The 21,076-nt window shown below is 49.1% G+C and overlaps 1 protein-coding gene across 1 annotated transcript; it reads right to left on the minus strand.

Annotated features, from left to right (window-relative positions):
* Positions 1-8,458: 8,458 nt before the first annotated feature.
* On the minus strand, positions 8,459-11,365 carry LOC145352194 (protein c-Fos-like). Its single transcript, XM_080201921.1, has 4 exons — positions 11,014-11,365; positions 10,071-10,292; positions 9,825-9,932; positions 8,459-9,355 (listed from the first exon to the last, which is right to left on the minus strand). Exons 1-4 carry the CDS (start codon positions 11,149-11,151, stop codon positions 8,864-8,866), a joined length of 960 nt encoding a protein of 319 aa, XP_080058047.1. The 5' UTR covers positions 11,152-11,365; the 3' UTR covers positions 8,459-8,863.
* Positions 11,366-21,076: the final 9,711 nt, after the last annotated feature.

The following is a 21,076-nucleotide window of genomic DNA, read 5'->3' on the forward strand; positions in this document are numbered from 1 at the left end:
TTGGGGTGTGGAATGCACTACCTGCTGTGATAGTGGAGTCGGACACTTTAGGAACTTTCAAGCGGTTATTGGATAGGCACATGGAGCACACCAGAATGATAGGGAATGGGATAGCTTGATCTTGGGTTTGGACATAGCTCGGCACAACATTGAGGGCCAAAGGGCCTGTACTGTGCTGTACTGTTCCATGTTCTAATTCATTTAGTCGTGAATAGATTCCACTAATTGCAATTGGATTCCATGAATGGAAACTGATACGAATTAGAATCTGATTCCACCAATTGCTAATTAATCTGTAGTTTTCAAATTCATTTCACTATTTGGGCTTTTCCTGCTGGTAATGCACTAATTCTGCTAGTTACACACTAATTCTGTTAGTTAAACACTAATTCTGCTGGTAACACATTAATTCTACTAGTTAAACACTAATTCTACTAGTTACACATTATTCTGCTAGTTATAAGAACATAACATAAGCACATAAGAAATAGGAGCAGGAGTAGGCCATCTAGCCCTTCGAGCCTGCCCCGCCATTCAATAAGATCATGGCTGATCTGTCGTGTCTCAGTTCCACATTCCCGCCCTCTCCCCATAACCCTTAATCCCCTCGTTTATCAAAAACCCATCAACCCGCGTCTTAAAAATATTGAGCGAGGTAGCCTCCACCACTTCAACGGGCAGAGAATTCCAGAGATTCACCACCCTTTGAGTGAAGAAGTTCCTCCTCAACTCCGTTCTAAACCGCCCCCCCTTTATCTTGAGGTTGTGCCCCCTAGTCCTACTGTCCTTTCTGAGCGGGAAGAGTCTCTCCACCTCTATCCTATCCATCCCATTCATCATCTTATATGTCTCAATGAGATCTCCCCTCATTCTTCTAAACTCTAACGAGTCCAAGCCTAGTTTATTCAGCCTCTCCTCATAGCTCAACCCCCTCAACTCCGGTATCAGCCTAGTAAACCTCCTCTGCACTCCCTCCAAGCCAAAATATCCTTGCGTAAGTGCGGCGACCAAAACTGCACACAGTACTCCAGCTGCGGCCTCACCAAAGCCCTATACAGCCGCAGCAAGACCTCCCTACTTTTATATTCAATCCCCTTCGCTATGCACTAATTCTGCTTGTTACATACTAACTCTGCTAGTTATACATTAATTCTGCTGGTTATGCACTGATTTCACTAGTTATGCACTAACTCTGCTAGTTACATACTTATACCGCTAGTTACTCACTAATTCTGCTGGTTACGCATTATTCCACTAGTCATGCACTAATTCTGTTAGTTACGCATTATTCCACTAGTCATGCACTAATTCTGTTAGTTACGCACTAATTCTGCTAGTTACGCATTATTCTGCTAGTCATGCACTAATTCTGTTAGTTACGCACTAATTCTGCTAGTTACGCATTATTCTGCTAGTTATGCACTAATTCTGCTGGTTACACAATAATTCTGCTAGTTACACAGACTCCATTAGCTATGGACTAATTCCACCAATTACACACTAATTCTGTTAGTTATGCACTAATTCCACTTGTTATGCACTAGTTCCACTAGTTACACATTGATTTGCTAGTTATGCACTGATTCCACTATTTATGCAGCAATTCTGCTAGACACGGGTTTAAGGTGCGGGGAGGAAAGTACAGAAGTGATGTTAGGGGTAAGTTTTTCACTCAGAGGGTGGTGGGCGAATGGAATCGGCTGCCGTCAGTGGTGGTGGAGGCGAACTCGCTGGGGTCTTTTAAAAGACTTCTGGATGAGTATATGGGGTTTTATGGGATTGGGGGTTATAGATAGGTGTTGATGTGATTGGCGTAACTCGTGGGCCGAAGGGCCTGTTTGTGCTGTAGTGTTCTATGTTCTATGTTAATGCACTAATTCAGCTAATTATGCATTAATTCTACTGGTTGTGCACTGATTCCACTAGTTAGGCATGAATTCCACTGGTTATGCGCTAATTCTGCTAGTTATGCACTAATTTTGCTGATTATGCACTGATTTCACTAGTTATGCATTAATTCCGCTAGTTACAGCCTATGCACTAACTGTGCTAGTTAAGCAATAATAGAACATAGAACATAGAACATTACAGCGCAGAACAGGCCCTTCGGCCCACGATGTTGCACCGACCAGTTACAAAAACAATGACCCACTAGCCTATATCAATCCCTTCTCGTCCATAAACCTATCCATAGATCTCTTAAACGCCCCCAAACTAGGCGCATTTACAACTGCAGCAGGCAGGGCATTCCAATCCCTCACCACCCGCTGGGTAAAGAACCTACCCCTGACATCCGTCCTGTAGCTACCCCCCCTTAATTTAAAGCCATGCCCCCTCGTGCTAGCTTTCTCCATCCGAGGAAAAAGGCTATCACTATCCACCCTATCTAAACCTCTAATCATCTTATATGTTTCAATAAGATCCCCTCTTAGCCGCCTTCTTTCCAACGAAAACAACCCTAAATCCCTCAGTCTCTCCTCATAGGACCTCCCCACCATACCAGGCAACATCCTAGTAAACCTCCTCTGCACCCTCTCCAAAGCCTCCACATCCTTCCTGTAATGTGGGGACCAGAACTGCACACAGTACTCCAAGTGCGGCCGCACCAGAGTAGTGTACAGTTGCAACATGACGCTGCGACTCCTAAATTCAATCCCCCTACCAATAAACGCCAAGACACCGTACGCCTTCTTAACAACCTTATCTACTTGATTCCCAACTTTCAGGGATCTATGTACACATACACCTAGATCCCTCTGTTCATCCACACTATTCAAAGTCCTCCCGTTAGCCCTATACTCGACACATCTGTTGCTCCTACCAAAGTGAATTACCTCACACTTCTCCGCATTAAATTCCATCCACCACCTCTCGGCCCAGCTCTGCAACCTATCTAAGTCTCCCTGCAGACTATGACACCCTTCCTCACAATCTACCACACCTCCGACTTTGGTGTCATCAGCAAATTTACTAATCCACCCAACTATACCCTCATCCAGATCATTAATAAAAATTACAAACAACAGTGGCCCCAAAACAGATCCCTGAGGCACACCACTCGTAACCGAATAATACTGCTAGTTACACACTGATTCCACTAGCTACACACTGATTCTGCTCGTTTTGCACTAATTCTGCCAGTTGTGCACTATTTCTGGTGGTTAGGCACTAATTCTGCTAATTACACACTGATTCTGCTAGTTATGCCCTAATTTTGCTAGTTGTGATTTATGCCACCAACTACATTTACTGATTCTACGAATCAGATTCTGATTCCACTAATTTTGAACTGATTCCATTCTTTGCATTTTTTCCACTAATTACAAACTGATTCTGCTCGTAAGAATCTCGTTTTGCTATTACACACTGATTTTGATAATTACAGACTGAGTTTAAGAATTACATGTGGATTTTGAGAATTACACACTGATTTTGAGAATTACATACTAATTTTGAGAATTACACACTGATTTTGATAATTACAGACTGAGTTTAAGAATTACATACTGATTTTGAGAATTACACACTGATTTTGAGAATTACACACTACTTTTGGGTATTACACTCTGATTTTGAGAATTACACACTGATTTTGAGAATTACACACTGACTTTGAGAATTACACTGATTTTCAGAATTACACACTAATTTTGAGAATTACACACTGATTTTGAGAGTTACACACTGACTTTGAGAATTACACTGATTTTCAGAATTACACACTAATTTTGAGAATTACACACTGATTTTGAGAATTACAAACTGATTTTGAGAATTACATGCTGATTTTGAAAATTACACACTGGTTCCACTAATTGCATTTTTCTGCTCATTTTAAATTGATTTTGCTAATTTCCACTTATCCACTAATTAGAATCTGACTCTGCTGATTAGAATCTGAAACTACTAATTAGTTTTCCCTGCTAATTTCCCTGATAGATTAGACTGGGATAGATAGATAGAGAGAGAGAGACTGGGATAAAGAGAGAGAGATACTGTGATAGAGGGAAACTGGCATAGGGAGAGAGAGAAAGAGACTGGGATAAAGTGAGAGAGAGAGAGAGAGAGAGACTGGAATAGAGAGAGAGAGAGACTGGGATAGGGAGCAAGAGAGAGACTGGAATACAGACAGAGAAACCGTGATAGAGAGACAGTGAGAGAGAATGGGATAGAGAGAGAGAGAGAGACTGTGATAGAGAGAGAGACTGGGATAGAGAGAAAGACTGGGATGCAGAGAGACTGGTGTAGGGAGTGAGAGAGTGGGCCTGGGATAGATCGAGAGAGAGAGAGAGGGAGACTGGGATAGAGAGAGAGAGAGACTGGGATAGGGAGAGAGAGATACTGTGATAGAGGGAAACTGGCATAGGGAGAGAGAGAAAGAGACTGGGATAAAGTGAGAGAGAGAGAGAGAGAGAGACTGGAATAGAGAGAGAGAAAGACTGGGATAGGGAGCAAGAGAGAGACTGGAATACAGACAGAGAAACTGTGATAGAGAGACAGTGAGAGAGAATGGGATAGAGAGAGAGAGACTGGGATACAGAGAGAGACTGTGATAGAGAGAGAGACTGGGATAGAAAGAAAGACTGGGATGCAGAGAGACTGGTGTAGAGAGTGAGAGAGTGGGCCTGGGATAGATCGAGAGAGAGAGAGGGAGACTGGGATAGAGAGAGAGAGAGGGAGACTGGGATAGAGAGAGAGAGAGAGAGACTGGGATAGGGAGAGAGAGAGACTGGGACAGAGACAGACAGACAGAGACTGGGATAGAGAGAGAGAGAGACTGGGATAGAGAGAGGGAGAGAGAGAGAGACTGGGATAAAGAGAGAGAGAGAGACTGGGATAGAGAGAGAGAGAGACTGGGATAGAGAGAGAGAGAGACTGGGATAGAAAGAGAGAGACTGGGATGGAGAGAGAGACTGGGATAGAGAGAGAGACTGGGATAGAGAGAGAGAGACTGGGATAGAGAGAGAGAGACAGTGGTATACAGAGAAAGAGACTGAGATAGAGAGAGAGAGGGACTGGGATAGAGGGAGAGAAAGAGACTGGGATAGGGGGCAAGAGAGAGACTGGAATACAGAGAGATTGTGATAGAGAGACAGTGAGAGAGAATGGGATAGAGAGAGAGAGAGACTGGGACACCAAGAAAGAGACTGTGACAGAGAGGGAGACTGGGATAGAGAGAAAGACTGTATGCAGAGAGAGAGACTGGGGTAGAGAGTGAGAGAGTGGGCCTGGGATAGATCGAGAGAGAGAGAGAGAGAGAGAGACTGGGATAGAGAGAGAGAGAGAGAGACTGGGATAGAGAGAGAGAGAGAGAGACTGGGATAGAGAGAGAGAGCGAGGGACTGGGATAGAGAGAGAGAGAGAGGCTGGGATAGAGAGAGAGAGAGGCTGGGATAGAGAGAGAGAGAGAGAGAGAGACTGGGATAGAGGGAGAGAAAGAGACTGGGATAGGGAGCGAGAGAGAGACTGGAATACGGAGAGAATGTGATAGAGAGACAGTGAGAGAGAATGGGATAGAGAGAGAGAGAGACTGGGACACAGAGAAAGAGACTGTGACAGAGAGGGAGACTGGGATAGAGAGAAAGACTGTATGCAGAGAGAGAGACTGGGGTAGAGAGTGAGAGCGTGGGCCTGGGATAGATCGAGAGAGAGAGAGAGAGAGACTGGGATAGAGAGAGAGAAACAGGGATAGAGAGAGGCAGGGAAAGAGACTGGTTTAAAGAGAGGGAGAGAGAGACTGGGATAGAGAGAACGAGAGACTGGGATAGAGAGAGAGAGAGACTGGGATAGAGAGAGAGAGAGAGAGTGGGATAGAGAGAGAGAGACACTGTGATAAAGAGAGAGAAACAGGGATAGAGAGAGGCAGGGAAAGAAACTGGTTTAAAGAGAGAGAGAGAGAGAGACTGGGATAGAGAGAACGAGAGACTGGGATAGAGAGAGAGAAACTAGGATAGAGAGAGAGAGAGAAAGAGACTGGGATAGAGAGAGAGAGAAACTGGGATGGAGAGAGACAGACTTGGATAGAGAGAGAGAGAAACTGGGATGGAGAGAGAGGAAGAATGGGATAGAGAGAGAAAGAGAAATGGGGAGAGGGAGAGAGAGACTGGGATAGAGAGAGAGAGAGACTGGGATAGAGAGAGAGAGAGAGACTGGGACACAGAAAGAGAGACTGGGATAGAGAGAGAGAGACTAGGATAGAGAGAGAGAGGCTGGTGTAGAGAGAGAGCAATGGGGATAGAGAGAGAGAGAGAGATTGGGATAGAGAGAGCGACAGACTGTGATAAATAGAGAGAAACTGGAATAGAGAGAAAGAGACTGGGATAAAAAGAGAAAGAGAGTTGGATAGAGAGAAAGAGACTGAGATAGAGAGAGGGACTGGCATAGAGAGAGAGAGACTAGGATAGAGAGAAAGGCATAGAGAGGGATAGAAAGAGAGTGAGAGAGGCTGAGATAGAGAGAGAGAATCTGGAATAGAGAGAGGGAGAGACTGGGACACAGAAAGAGAGACGGGGATAGAGAGAGAGAGACTAGGATAGAGAGAGAGAGAGGCTGGTGTAGAGAGAGAGAGCAATGGGGATAGAGAGAGGGAGAGAGAAAGACTGAATAGAGAGTAAGACTGGGATGGAGAGAGAGGAGGGAGAGTGTGTATGTATTTGAGTGATTGTAATGTGTGTGTGTGTAGAACAAACAAAATTACAGCACAGGACCAGGCCATTCGGCCCTCCAAGCCTGTACTGACCATGCTTCCTGATTGAACTGAAACCCCCTACACTTGTGGGGATCATACCTCTCCATTTCCATCCTATTCATGGATTTGTCAAGACCCTCCTTAAAAGTCACATTTGTTTTTGATTTGATTTATTATTGTCACATGTATTAATCCACAGTGAGAAGTATTGTTTCTTGAGCACTACACAGACAAAGCATACCGTTCATAGAGAAGGAAAGGAGAGGGTGCAGAATGTAGTGTTACAGTCACAGCGAGGGTGTAGAGAAAGATCAACTTAATGTGAGGTAGGTCCATTTAAAAGTCTGACAGCAGCAGGGGAAAAGCAGTTCTTGAGTCGGTTGGTACGTGACCTCAGACTTTTGTATCTTTTTCCCGATGGAAGGAAGCGGGTGAGAGAATGTCCGGGGTGTGTGGGGTCCTTAATTATACTGGCTGCATTGCTGAGGCAGCAGGAAGTGTAGACAGAGTCAATGGATGGGAGGCTGGTTTGAGTGATGGATTGGGCTACATTCACAACCCTTTGTAGTTTCTTTGCAGTCTTGGGCAGAGCAGGAGCCCAGACCAAGCTGTGATCCAACCAGAAAGGATGCTTTCTGTGTACGTGTGTTGTGTGTGTATGTGTATTTGAGTGATTGTGTGTGTGTTTGCGAATGAGTCCAGTAGATTGAACAATCGCTCAATGTTTCGTTTGTAAATATTTCTCTGGATTGATTTCCAAACGCTCTGTCACCTCTTTAGCCAAATGGGGATAGAATTTCAGGATATTTGAGATTAGAAGTTCCCCAGGGTCTGTCTATTGCTGGGGTGCAGGTTCCCCAGGGTCTGTCTATTGCTGGGGTGCAGGTTCCCCAGGGTCTGTCTGTTGCTGGGGTACAGGCTCCCCAGGGTCTGTCTATTGTTGGGGTACAGTTTGTGATTTTCTCATGTCCGTTTCGGTGTCGATCGGTCCTCTGGGATCTTACTCAGGAAACCACTCTTGATGGAGGGATCTGCACTGGCGGTAGGAGCACTTTGAGATCAGCTGAGTGAGCAGACTGGGACCATTCCCAATCTTTACCACAATACACAGCTCACAATAGACACAATCTGCGTAACGTTCGCACAGGGCAGGCTCGGAGGGCCCTGTCTTTAAATCTGTCAAGCTCTTTTCTCCCCCCGAAGTCTTTCGGCAGTGTTATGATGGAATATTTTTGCCGTTTGAGTGCGAAGGCGCCTGTCTGCGCAGTGCTGCTTATTCCGGGGGAAGAGAAAAAAAAGCGTTGTGTGCGCTGTGTGTGTTTTGGACTCTGTACATACTGGCTGACTGCCAGTTACACTGCTATTACCTCATTGGCGGGTATGGGCTAGACTCAGGATACCTGAGGCAGGTGGGATGGGCCCTGGTTATTGGTGTGAATTGAAGTGAATGCGAGGGGGACAGGCTCAACGTGACCTCACTGCTTCATGCGTCAGAATGACAAAGCAGTCAGCTAGACATTAGCTCTGACTGATTGAGATTAACTGGGTTATACAAAACCAGGAGTGTGCATAGAGTCACATACACCCCGTCAGAGCCTCTTCTAACTCCCATATCCATCCTCCGGCTCCACATTCTCCTAACGCTGCCCCTTCGAGATGCTGAATGTTTAGCTGCTGCTTAGAAGCAGCCAGAACCTCGGAAATTCCCCGCGCAGCCTGTGAATCAAAAATCCCAAACACCTAACTCCAGATATCAGTGACACCGAGTCATGACTTATTTTAAGTTTTATTGATGTTAGCACAAGGCAAACACTTAGAATAATCACATGAAAAATAGAAAAAATAAATATTTCTAGAAATAAATTAAACCGTTTTCATGGAAAACTGATGTCAATATTAGACCACTGAACAGAATGAAGAACAGGGTACATCTTTAAAAATAAACTTTACAATAAATAATCTGATATATTACAGGAACACCATATTGCAATAACATGTAGTTGGTCAGACTAAACATCTGGAAGAGTCTAGCACCGTGCCTCCAACAGTAGTTTCAGCGAAGGAGAATTCGCTTTGGGATTAACCTCGCGCCCTTCCCCGGGTAAATAACCACTTGGTCTCCCAGACATTTGCATGCAGTGCCCGGGGGGGGAAGTGTCCGTGTGCCGGGGCTGCCTACAAGGCCAGCAGGGTGGGAGAGTTGAGAGAGTCCGAGGAGTGTTCACTGCCACTAGCGGGGTGGATGAGTGAGGCACAGGCAGAAATCTCCGGGTAGTTGAAGGTGAAGGAAGAAGAGTAGGAGCCGCTGGGGGTGTCCGGGAGGACAGGAGTACACAGCGGCTCACATTCAGCAGGCAATGAAGAATAGAGAGGCTCCCAGTCCGCCAGGCTGATTAAATCCACATCAGGCACCGACCTGCCCGAGTCCAGGCCGCTCACCAAGTCTGGGCCAGGCCCGCTGCTCTCCTGGGCTGCAGCCGGAGCCGGCAAGGCTGAGAGTGCTGGATCTGCCCGCTGGCTGCTGGGGAGGAACCGCTCTTCCTGCTCCGGGAGCCGGCACACAGGCCGGTGAGCTGCCAGGATAAACTCCAACCTCTCCTTCTCTTTCAGCAGCTCTGCAATCTCCGTCTCCAGGGTGGATTTCTCCCCCTCCAGCTTCTCGGTCTCCTGTGGGGAATAAACTGGAGTTTAGACTGGCATTTGAGTGTCTGCAAACCCCCCCCCCCCCCCCAAACCCCAACCCCGCTTTCAAACCCCCCCCAACCCCGCTTTCAAACCCCCCCCCCAAACCCCAACCCCGCTTTCAAACCCCCCCAAACCCCAACCCCGCTTTCAAACCCCCCCAAACCCCACTTTCAAACCCCCCCAAACCCCGCTTTCAAACCGCCCCCCCCAACCCCACTTTCAAACCGCCCCCCCCAAACCCCAACCCCGCTTTCAAACCCCCCCGCCCCCCACAGCCCCAACCCCGCTTTCAAACCCCCCCAACCCCGCTTTCAAACCCCAACCCCCCCCCCCCCCCAAAACACCGCTTAAACCCCCACCCCCACTTACAAACCCCCTGCAACCTCCACAATCTCCCCCACCCAACCCCAGCTTGAGGCCGGAGCTGCCCAGATCCCCCCCCCTCGCTTACCGTCTGCAGACTGTCGGTCAGTTCCCGCCTCCGGTTGCGGCACTTGGCAGCGGCCAGTTTGTTCCTCTCTCTCCGCACCTTCCGCTTCTCTTCGTCCTCGGGGCTGAGCTGTGGACAGAGCGGGGGGGGGGGAGACAGTTAGATTGTGCTGCTGGAGAGAGACCCCCATCACCATCCCCCGCCCCACGAGAGACCCCAGTCCCAGAGAGTCCTCCCCACCCCCCCAAAACACACAGACAGACTCACCTGCTCCGCTTTGCCCCTCCGGCCGGAATGCTTGTTGTTAAGTGTGGCCCGGGACAGGGGATAGTTGCTGTGCCCGGTGCTGTAGGGATGAGTGCGGCTCTGGGTCACAGAGGGCAGGGACAGGCCGGTGGGCTGCACCATCCACTGGAGCTCCTGGCGGCTGCTCAGCGCAGTCAGAGTGGGGACGAAGCTGGAGCCGGAGCCGAGCTCGGAGCAGAAATCCTGGAGGGGGGAGAAAAGAGATTAGAGACCAGCCAGCTTCCCCCACCCCCCCAAAATCCCAATCCAGCACAGGGACCCCCCCCCCCAAACCAAATCCCAATCCAGCACAGGGACCGCCCCCCCCCCCCCCCAAACCAAATCCCAATCCAGCACAGGGACCCCCCCCCCCAAACCAAATCCCAATCCAGCACAGGGACCCCCCCCCCCAAACCAAATCCCAATCCAGCACAGGGACCCCCCCCCCCCCCCCCCCAAAATCCCAATCCAGCACAGGGAACCCCCCCCCCCAAACCAAATCCCAATCCAGCACAGGGACCCCCCCCCCCCCAAAATCCCAATCCAGCACAGGGACCCCCTAACTCAGCACTGCCCGCCCGCCCGCCCCCCCCCCCAAGCAGGTGTTCCCTCTTCTCCCCCGCCCCCCCGGGTGATTTATGAATGAAGTGCGCGTCATGAGGCGGGACTCGAGTTATTAATAAGCCCACTGTGATTGGTCCACAGTGCTCACGTCACCAGTTCCCTGACGTCACGCTTTACGCAAAGGCGCGCTCGGATTCTCCATGAATGGAGCAAAAACCATCAATGAACCGGCCGCTCCGCCCCTCTCCCCGGTACTATCCCCCTACACTGCTATCTCCGCTCGCCGCTCCGCCCCTCTCCCCCGGTGCTAGCTCCACTTGCCACTCCGCCCCTCTCCCCAGGTGTTAGCCCTCTGTCTTACCGGGGTGCTGCTGTTGCTGGCCGGGCTGCCCAGGCTAGTGAAGGAATCAGCGGGTGAATAATAATGTGGGTCCCCCATGGAGGGAGAGTTGCTGCAGCGAGAGACTGAATCGTAATCGGTGCTGAAAGGCTGGAACATGGTGCTGGGAATCCGGGATCAAGTCCGCCTCGGTGTCAATCCGCTTTGAGGAAGGCTCAGTCCGGGCTGCTCTTGGTTTGTCTCCGGGTTCCCTCTGTGTTGATTCCGCCTCAGAGTTGCTCAGTCTCCGCTTCCCTCTCTGTGCCGCTCTCAGTGATGTTGGGCGCTCTCTATGCCGCTGTCTCGGTGTTGTGGGGTTCTCTCTGTCTCGGATTCTGTGTCCTCCGCTTCCCGGACTCGCCCTTTTATAGGGTTGGGAGCAGTGACGGAGTGCGGACTGTACCACATTCTCCCGGGGTTGGGGGAAGATCTGGCTCAGAGGCCGGGCGGAGGGACTGGAGCGGCAGCACCGGGGAGCGGCAGGCAGTGGCTCCAGGATCACAGCCAAAGTTCACACTCGGTACCACAGTCCACCCGCTTCAGCCCGCCTGCCACACCCGGTCCCCGGCTCAGAAGGTTCCGGGCTCCCCCCCGGCAACTTGGCACAGCCCAGACCGGGAATCCGATGACGTACATGTCCTTATTTGGAATGAAACGGCTCCGAGTCCGGGAACCCGGCACAACAAGATCCCAGAGAGTGGGAACACAGCACAGCAGGATCCCAGAGACAGGGGGAACCCGGGACAGCAAGATCCCAGAGACAGGGTCCCAGCACAGCAAGATCCCAGAGAGGGGGGACCCAGGCACAGCAAGATCCCAGAGACAGGGAACCCGGCACAGCAAGATCCCAGGGAGAGAGAATCCGACGCAGCAGGATCTCAGACAAAGAAGGATAACCCGGCACAGTGAGATCCCAGAGAGAGGGAACCCGGCACAGCAAGATCCCAGAGACAGGGAACCCGGCACAGCAAGATCCCAGAGACAGGGAACCCGGCACAGCAAGATCCCAGAGACAGGGAACCTGGCACAGCAAGATCCCAGAGAGAGGGGGAACCTAGCACACAAGATCCCAGAGAGAGGGGGAACCTAGCACAGCAAGATCTTAGAATTTCATAGAATCCTACAGCGTAGAAGGAGGCCATTCGGCTCTGCAAGTCTGCACCAACCATAATCCCACCCAGACCCTATCCCCATGCATTTACACTGGGTAGTCTCCCTGATACTAAGGGACAATTTGGCATGGCCAGCCCACCCAACCCACACATCTTTGGACTATGGGATGAAACTGAAGCACCCAGAGGAAACCCGCAGAGATTCGGGTGGGAACATGCAATCGCCACACAGACAGTGACCCAAGACCGGAACTGAACCTGAGTCGCTGGTACTGTGAGACGCAGCGCTAACCACTGTGTCACTGTGCCGCCCAAAGAGAGGGGGAAGCACATCAAAATCCTGTGGGGAATGGGACAGCAAGATCATAGAATCACAGAGTCATACAGTACACAAGAGGCTCTTCAGCCCATCGAGTCTGCGCAAACACATTAGAAATACTTAAACTCCCACCTAATCCCGTCTGCCAGCACTTGGCCCAGAGCCCTGAATGTTATGATGTGCCAAGTGCTCATCCAGATACTTTATAAAGGATATGAGGTAACTCGCCTCTACCACCCAGGCAGCACATTCCAGACCCTCACCACCCTCTGGGTAAAAAAGATTTTTTTCACATCCCCCCTAAACCTCCTGCCCCTCACCTTGAACCTGTGTCCCTTGTGAGTGTCCCTTCAACTAAGGGGAACAGCTGCTCCTTATCCACCCTGTCCTTTTCTCTCATAATCTTATGCACCTCGATTAGGTCACCTCCTCAGTTTTCTCTACTCCAACAAAAACAATCCAAACTATCCAACTGCTCTCCATAATTTAAATGTTCCATCCCAGGCAGCATCCTGGTGAATCTCCTCTGCACCCCCTCCAATGCAATCACATCTTCCCTATAATGAGGCAGCCAGAACGGCACACAGTACTCCAGCTGTGGCCTCACCAAAGTTCTATATAACTCCATCATGACCTCTCTGCTTTTGTAATCTATACACCAATTGATAAAGGCAAGTGTTTATCACCAACCTCCTAACATGCCCCTCCACCTTCAGAGATCTGTGGACAAACACGCCAAAGCCCTTTGTTAACCAGCACTTCCGAGTGTCCTATCATTGATTGATTTCTTGTCAAATTACTCCTTCCAAACTGTATCACCTCATACATTTCAGGGTTAAATTCCATCTGCCACTTATCTGCCCTTTTGACCATTCCATCTATATCTTTTTGTCGGCCAAGACACTCTGCCTCACTGTTAAGTACCGGTCTAATCTTTGTGTCATCCTCAAACTTACCAGTCCTAACTGCCCCCCCTCCCACCCCCCACATAGTTGTCAATGTAATTTATATAAATGATGAATAATAGGGTTCCCAACACAGATCCCTGTGGTACGGCCACTGGACACTGGCTTCCAGTTACTAAAGCAGTCTTCTGTCATCACCCTCTGTCTCCTACAACTGAGCCAATTTTGAATCCACTTATCAAATTACCCTGTATCCCATGTGAATTTACCTTCTGTATAAGTCTTTGTCAAAGGCTTTGCTGAAATCCATATAAACTACATCGACTGCACTCCCTTCATCTACACACCTGGTCACCATCTCAAAAAAATCAATTAAATTTGTTAGACATGATGTCCTTCTGATGAAGCCATGTTGACTCTCCCTGATCAAGCTTGACCTCTCCAAGTGGAGGTAGATGCTCTTCTTCAGAAATTTGTCTCATAGTTTCACTGTCACTGACTCGAGACTCACTGGTCTGTAGTTCCCTGGGTTATCTCTACAACCCTTGTTGAATAGCAGAACCACATTAGCTGTTCTCCAGTCATCTGGCACCTCCCCTGTAAGAGTCTCACAATAAAAAGTCTGACAACACCAGGTTTTAGTCCAACCTATTTATTTGATAATATACTCGCAAGCTTTCGAGGGGTTACCCTCTTCGTCAGGTGAATGGGGAGTTCACCTGACGAAGAGGGTAACCCCTCGAAAGCTTGCGAGTATATTATCAAATAAATAGGTCGGACTAAAACCTGGTGTTGTCAGACTTTTTACTGTGTTTACGCCAGTCCAACGCCGGCATACCCACATCAGAGTCTCACAATACCAGGTTAAAGTCCAATAAGTTTATTTGATAGCAAACGCCATTAGTTTTTGTGGCTCTGCCCCTTTGTTAGGTGAGTGGGGAATTCTGATCAGTACTCCCCACTCACCTGATGAAGGGGCAGAGCCCCGAAAGCTTGTAGTGTTTGCTACTAAATAAACCTGTTGGACTTTAACCTAGTGTTGTGAGACTTCTTACTGTGTTTACAGCAGGACTAGGGGGCACAGACTCAAGATAAGGGCAGGGGGGGCGGCAGTTTAGATCAGAGTTGCGGAGGAACTTCTTCACTCAAAGGGTGGTGAATCTCTGGAATTCTCTGCCCGTTGAAGTGGTGGAGGCTGCCTCGCTGAATATATTTAAGTCACGGGTAGATAGGTTTTTGATAGACAAGGGGATTAAGGGTTATGGGGAGAAAGTGGGAAAGTGGAACTGATCCACTTCAGATCAGCCATGATCTTATTGAATGGGGGGGCAGGCTCGAAGGGCTAGATGGCCTACTCCTGCTCCTATTTCTTATAGAACATAGAACATTACAGCGCAGAACAGGCCCTTCGGCCCACGATGTTGCGCCGACCAGTTAAAAAACAATGACCCTCTAACCTAAACCAATCCCTTTCCATCCATAAACCTATCCACGGATCTCTTAAACGCCCCCAAACTAGGCGCATTTACAACTGCAGCAGGCAGGGCATTCCAATCCCTCACCACCCTCTGGGTAAAGAACCTACCCCTGACATCCATCCTATAACTACCCCCCCTTAATTTAAAGCCATGCCCCCTCGTGCTAGCTTTCTCCATCCGAGGAAAAAGGCTATCACTGTCCACCCTATCTAAACCTCTAATCATCTTATATGTTTCAATAAGATCCCCTCTTAGCCGCCTTCTTTCTTACGAAAACAACCCCAAATCCCTCAGTTTCTCCTCATAGGACCTCCCCTCCATACCAGGCAACATCCTGGTAAACCTCCTCTGCACCCTCTCCAAAGCCTCCACATCCTTCCTGTAATGTGGGGACCAGAACTGCACACAATACTCCAAGTGCAGCCACACCAGAGTTGTGTACAGTTGCAACATGACGCTGCGACTCCTAAATTCAATCCCCCTACCAATAAACGCCAAGACACCGTATGCCTTCTTAACAACCTTATCTACTTGATTCCCAACTTTCAGGGATCTATGTACACACACACCTAGATCCCTCTGTTCATCCACACTATTCAGAGTCCTCCCGTTAGCCCTATACTCGACACATCTGTTATTCGTGCCAAAGTGAATTACCTCACACTTCTCCGCATTAAACTCCATCCGCCACCTCTCGGCCCAGCTCTGCAACCTGTCCAAGTCTCCCTGCAAACTATGACACCCTTCCTCACGATCTACCACACCTCCGACTTTGGTGTCATCAGCAAATTTACTAATCCACCCAACTATACCCTCATCCAGATCATTTATAAAAATTACAAACAGCAGTGGCCCCAAAACAGATCCCTGAGGCACACCACTCGTAACCGAACTCCATGACGAATACTTACCATCAACCACCACCCTCTGTCTCCTCTTATGTTCTTATGTCACCTCCAAGATATCATCTCTCTTTACTGTAGTAACTGACTCCGTAACTTATAATGCAATGCTTCCTCCTCTTTTATCCCCTCCCCTGTCTTGTCTGAAGATTCTATATCTATATTCTATATCATTGTGTGTATATTCTCATTGTATGTATGCTCTCTTTGTGTGTATATCCTCACACTGTTTTCTGCTAAGCTGTAGCATGAGTTTGCAGCTGTCACTCAGTGTGCTTTTTCCCCATTGTTCATCCATTTTATTTTCTATGTGTGCGTGTCAGGTTGCCCATACTTTAGTGGCCTTGCCACTCAAGTGGATAGAGCCGTGAAGAAGGCCTATAGTATGTCAGCGTTATTAACAGGGGGTTTGAGTTTAAGAGCCGTGGGGTTATGCTGCAACTGTACCGGACCTTGGTGAGACCACATTTGGAATATTGTGTGCAGTTCTGGTCACCTCACTATAAGAAGGATGTGGAAGCAATGGAGAGAGTGCAGAGGAGATTTACCAGGATGCTGCCTGGTTTGGAGGGTAGGTCTTATGAGGAAAGGTTGAGGGAGCTGGGGCTTTTCTCTTTAGAGCGGAGGAGGATGAGAGGCGACTTAATAGAGGTTTACAAGACACTGAGGGGATTGATAGAGTGGACGTGCAGACTATTTCCTCGGGTGGATGTAGCTGTTACTAGGGGGTATGACTATAAGGCTCATGGTGGGAGATATAGGAGGGATGTCTGAGGTAGATTCTTCACTCAGAGAGTGGTTGGGGTGTGGAATGCACTGCCTGCTGTGATAGTGGAGTCGGACACTTTAGGAACTTTCAAGCAGTTATTTGATAGGCACATGGAGCACTCCAGAATGATAGGGAGGGGATAGCTTGATCTTGGGATTGGACATAGCTTGGCACAACATTGAGGGCCAAAGGGCCTGTACTGTGCTGTACTGTTCTATGTTTTTATGTAAACTGCTCCTTAGTGCCAGGGAAATTAATGGGGTAAATACGTGGGGTTACAGGCATAGGGCCTGGATGGGACTGTTGCCAGTGCAGACTCAACGGACTGAATGGCTTCCTTCTGCACTGTAAGGATTCTATAATGTGTTACTGAGCTCAGCTTTACAGTTTGTGGCCCAATGCAATCGGAGCTGGGTTTTTATGTTCAAGTTATTGATGAATTAATAACTGAATTGATTGTATGAAGGCTGATACTGCAATATTTGGACTGGATACACCTGGGTTATCTTTATATTGTGTGACCCACACTGGAATGGAAATTAGATTGTGTGACATTCTAGAGCTCCTTGGGCATTGCTCATTGCTCTAAGTTATTGTAGCCTTTATATCAGAAAAAGAAGTGGAGTTAAATTTGGATTATAGTCTCACCAGTTGTGATAAGCTCTAGATAAGGGGAAAGCAGAGCTAGGGAAGGGAATGTATTTATACCAGGAGCAGAGAGGATTGGGACAAATGAAGTGGGGGTGAGGGTGTAGGGACAGTGTAATGGGGGAGTGGCAGTTGTTGGGTGGCCTCAGGGCAAGATTCGGGGTAGTGGAAGGGGAGTCAATGGTGGGCTGTGGGATGTGAAGAGTGCAGAGGGGATGGGGGAGTTTGGGGTAGCTGAGAATATGGTGGGGGAATGGGGGTTGTGTGAGTGGAGACAGGGATGTGTATAGGGTTACAGGAGTGGTTGAAGATTTTAGGGAGAAATGAGGTGTTTTGAAACTTTCCTTGTTTGTTTGTGTGTGTTTCCACAATCTGAATGCTGCGGCACTCTATTCCCAAGAATCAGCAGCTGCCAGTAAGTGCTGTTTGGCAGGAATTAGTGGCCCGCCCCCAGATGGGGCCTCTTGGACTGCATTCCCTGACTGACAGCCTCGTGCTTTCTGGGAATCCCTCTCTGGGGGCCCCATAAATAGTCTGAGAGTTCCAGTCTCACCACAACACAGGCTTCAGTTACTGGCTCCAGTCCCAGGCATCCAGTGATCACAGCAACACATCAACGGTGTTAGCAGCCAGTGTTCAGCCCCACCCCAGGGAGAAACTCCACCTGGGTTGGGTTATCAGCAGCTGGTCAACATTTGATTGAAAAGCTGCATTTCCTCAGAATAGAATCTTCCAAACGATACTGTATTGTGTAAAGAAGAGAAATGATGTGAGACTAACACATGGAATTAATTAGAGCGAAACAAATAATGTTGGAAATATTTATCCAAAGACTTTCACTGTCAGTAAACCGAGTCCTGTGCAGTAAGACTTCATATTCACACAATGACTTGCTCATTATAGATGCACATGTTCTATTGCTTTCTAGATACAAGCTTAAATTATTCAGCTTGGTTTGGCTGTGTGTTGTGTCTGTGCAATCTCATTCTCACCCAACTTTTTATTTATTTGTTCATAAACTGTGGGCATTGCTGGTTAGACCACATCTGTTGTTTATCCTCAATTGCCCTTAATAAAGTGCTGGTGGGCTGACTTCTTGAACCGCTGCAGTCCATGTGGTGTAGGTACACCCACAGTGCTGTTAGGGAGGGACTTCTAGGATTTTGACCCAGTGACAGTGAAGGAACAGTGATATATTTCCAAATCTCGATGGTGAGGGACTTGAAGGGGAACTTTCAGGCGGTGGTATTCTGTTGTCTGTCTAAATTCACATCAATCCTGTTCCTCTGGAATCTTTAGCGCTTGCTAACCCCCTTCCCCTCCCCCTTCCCTCCCCCCCTCCCCCTCTCCCCTCCCTCCCCCCCTCCCCCTCTCCCCTCCCCTGTCCCCCTCTCCCATTCCCACTCCCACCCCCATCCACCTCCCCACCATCCCCCATCCCCCACCCCCTTCCCACCATCCCCCCCCCTGCCCCCCCTCCCCCCCACCCCCCCTCACCCCCTCCCCTGTCCCCCTCCTCTGCCCCCTCCCCCTCACCCCCACCCCCTCCCCCTCACACTCCCTCCCCTCTCCCCCTCCCCCTCCCCTCCCCTCCCTCACTCCCTCCCCCATCCCCTCCCCCCTCACTCCCTCCCCATCCCCCTCACTCCCTCCCCATCCCCCCTCCCCCTTCCCCTCCCCCCCTCCTCCTCACTCCCTCCCCCTCCCCTCACTCCCTCCTCACCCCCCTCTCTCTCTCCGCCGCCTTCTCTCCCGCTCCCTGTTTTGTGATGTTGATTTGTGATGTTGATGCCGTTGCCACGGAGACGGGACGCACACCCAGCGTGCCCTGACGTCTTTCCGTGTTCCCATGGAAATAGTGACGTTTGGAGTGGTGACGTCGCCGTCCAGTCACGTGGTTTGTGGAAAGGGGCGGGGCAGTTCCCAGGGCAACGGGAGAGCGTGAGACAATCAGCCAAACACAGACACAGAGGGAGACACACAGGGAGACACAGAGGGAGACACACACGGAGACACAGAGGGAGACACAGAGGGAGACACACACGGAGACACAGAGGGAGACACACACGGAGACACACACGGAGACACAGAGGGAGACACACAGAGACACACAGGGAGACACAGAGGGAGACACACAGGTAGAGGCACCGAGACACACACACAGACTGAGCCACACATTCAAAGAACAAAGAAAATTCCAGCACAGGAACAGGCCCTTCGGCCCCTCCAATCCTGCACCGACCATGCTGCCCCCGACTGAACTAAAACCCCCTCCCTTCCGTGGACCGTATCCCTCTATTCCCATCCTATTCAGGGATTTGTCCAGATGCCCCTTAAAAGCCACGACCAGATCTGCTTCCACTCCCTCCCCTGGCTACGAGTTCCAGGCACTCGCTACCCTCTGTATAAAACATCTGCCTCGTACATGTCCTGTAAATCTTGCTCCTCGAGCCATAAATTTATGCCCCCTACCCTGGGAAAAAGCTTCTGATTATCCACTCTGCCCATGCCTCTCATAATCTTGTAGACTTCATAGAGCATAGAACACTACAGCACAAACAGGCCCTTCGGCCTACAAGTTGCGCCAATCACATCTATACCTACCAAGCCATAGAACTATCTGTAACTTCCAATGCCATTAGATCCCATATACTCATCCAGAAGTCTTTTAAAACATCCCAGCGAGTTTGCCTCTACCACCACTGACAGCAGCCGATTCCATTCACTCACCACCCTCTGACTGAAAAACTTACCCCTAACATCTCCTCTGTACTTGCTTCTCAGCACCTTAAACCTGTGTCCTCTCGTAGCGACCATTTCAGCCCTGGGAAATAGCCTCCGAGAATCCACCCTATCTATTCCTCTCAACATTTTATAAACCTCTATCAGGTCGCCTCTCAACCTTCGTCTCTCCAGGGAGAAGAGACCTCGCTCCCTCAACTTATCTTCATAAGGCATGCCTCCCAATCCAAGCAACATCCTTATAAATCTCCTCTGCACCCTCTCAATAGCTTCCACATCCTTCCTGTAGTGAGGCAACCAGAACTCCGCACAGTACTCCAAGTAGGGTCTGACAAGGGTCTTATAAAGTTACAGCATTACCTCCCGACTCCTAAACTCAATCCCTCGATTAATGAAGGCCAGTACACCATACGTCTTCTTGACCACATCCTCCACCTGCGTGGTCAATTTAAGAGTCCTATGGACCCGGACCCCAAGATCCTTCTGCTCTTCATCCACCTTGCCAGCTCACTTCTGATCCTGAACGACATCACCTTCTGCACCAGTCTGCCATGAGAGACCTTGTCAAATGCCTTTCTGAATTCCATGTAGACAACATCCACTGCCCTACTCTCATCAATCATCTTCATCACTTCCATGAAAAACTCGATCAAGTTAGTGAGACATGATCTCCCCTTCACAAAACCAGGTTGCTTCTCACTAATACATCCACTTATTTCCAAGTGGGAATAAATCCTGTCTTGAAGGATCCTCTCTAATAATTTCCCTACCATTGATGTAAGGCTCATTGGCCTGTAATTACCTGGATTAGTCTTGCTACCCTTCTTTAACAAAGGAACGACATTGGCTATTCTCCAATCCTCTGGGACCTCCCCTGTAGGCAGTGAGGATGCAAAGATTTCTCTCAACGCTCCAGCAATTTCCTCCCTTCCCTCTCTCAGTATTCTGGGGTATATCCCATCAGGCTCTGGGGACTTGTCTACCTTAATGTTTCTCAAGAACCCCAATATTTCCTCCTTTTTGATCTCAAAATGACTCAAACTGTCTACACATCCTTCCCCAGGCTCATCATCTATCAAGTCCCTCTTGTTGGTGAATACTGACGCAAAGTACTCATTTAATACCTCACCCATTTCCTCTGGCTCCACACATAGATTCCCTCCCTTGTCC

Source organism: Carcharhinus amblyrhynchos, chromosome 14, assembly GCF_965287045.1.
Source record: "Carcharhinus amblyrhynchos chromosome 14, sCarAmb.v2.hapA, whole genome shotgun sequence".
Lineage (NCBI taxonomy): Eukaryota > Metazoa > Chordata > Chondrichthyes > Carcharhiniformes > Carcharhinidae > Carcharhinus > Carcharhinus amblyrhynchos.

What these genes read in the sequence shown, in the direction of transcription:
- LOC145352194 (XM_080201921.1), bottom strand. Translation starts at nt 11,151, where the DNA reads ATGTTCCAGCCTTTCAGCACCGATTACGATTCAGTCTCTCGCTGCAGC. An exon ending in GGAGGGGCAAAGCGGAGCAG is followed by an intron (nt 9,933 to 10,070) that starts GTGAGTCTGTCT and finishes CTCTGTCCACAG; the next exon opens with CTCAGCCCCGAGGACGAAGA. An exon ending in TGACCGACAGTCTGCAGACG is followed by an intron (nt 9,356 to 9,824) that starts GTAAGCGAGGGG and finishes TATTCCCCACAG; the next exon opens with GAGACCGAGAAGCTGGAGGG.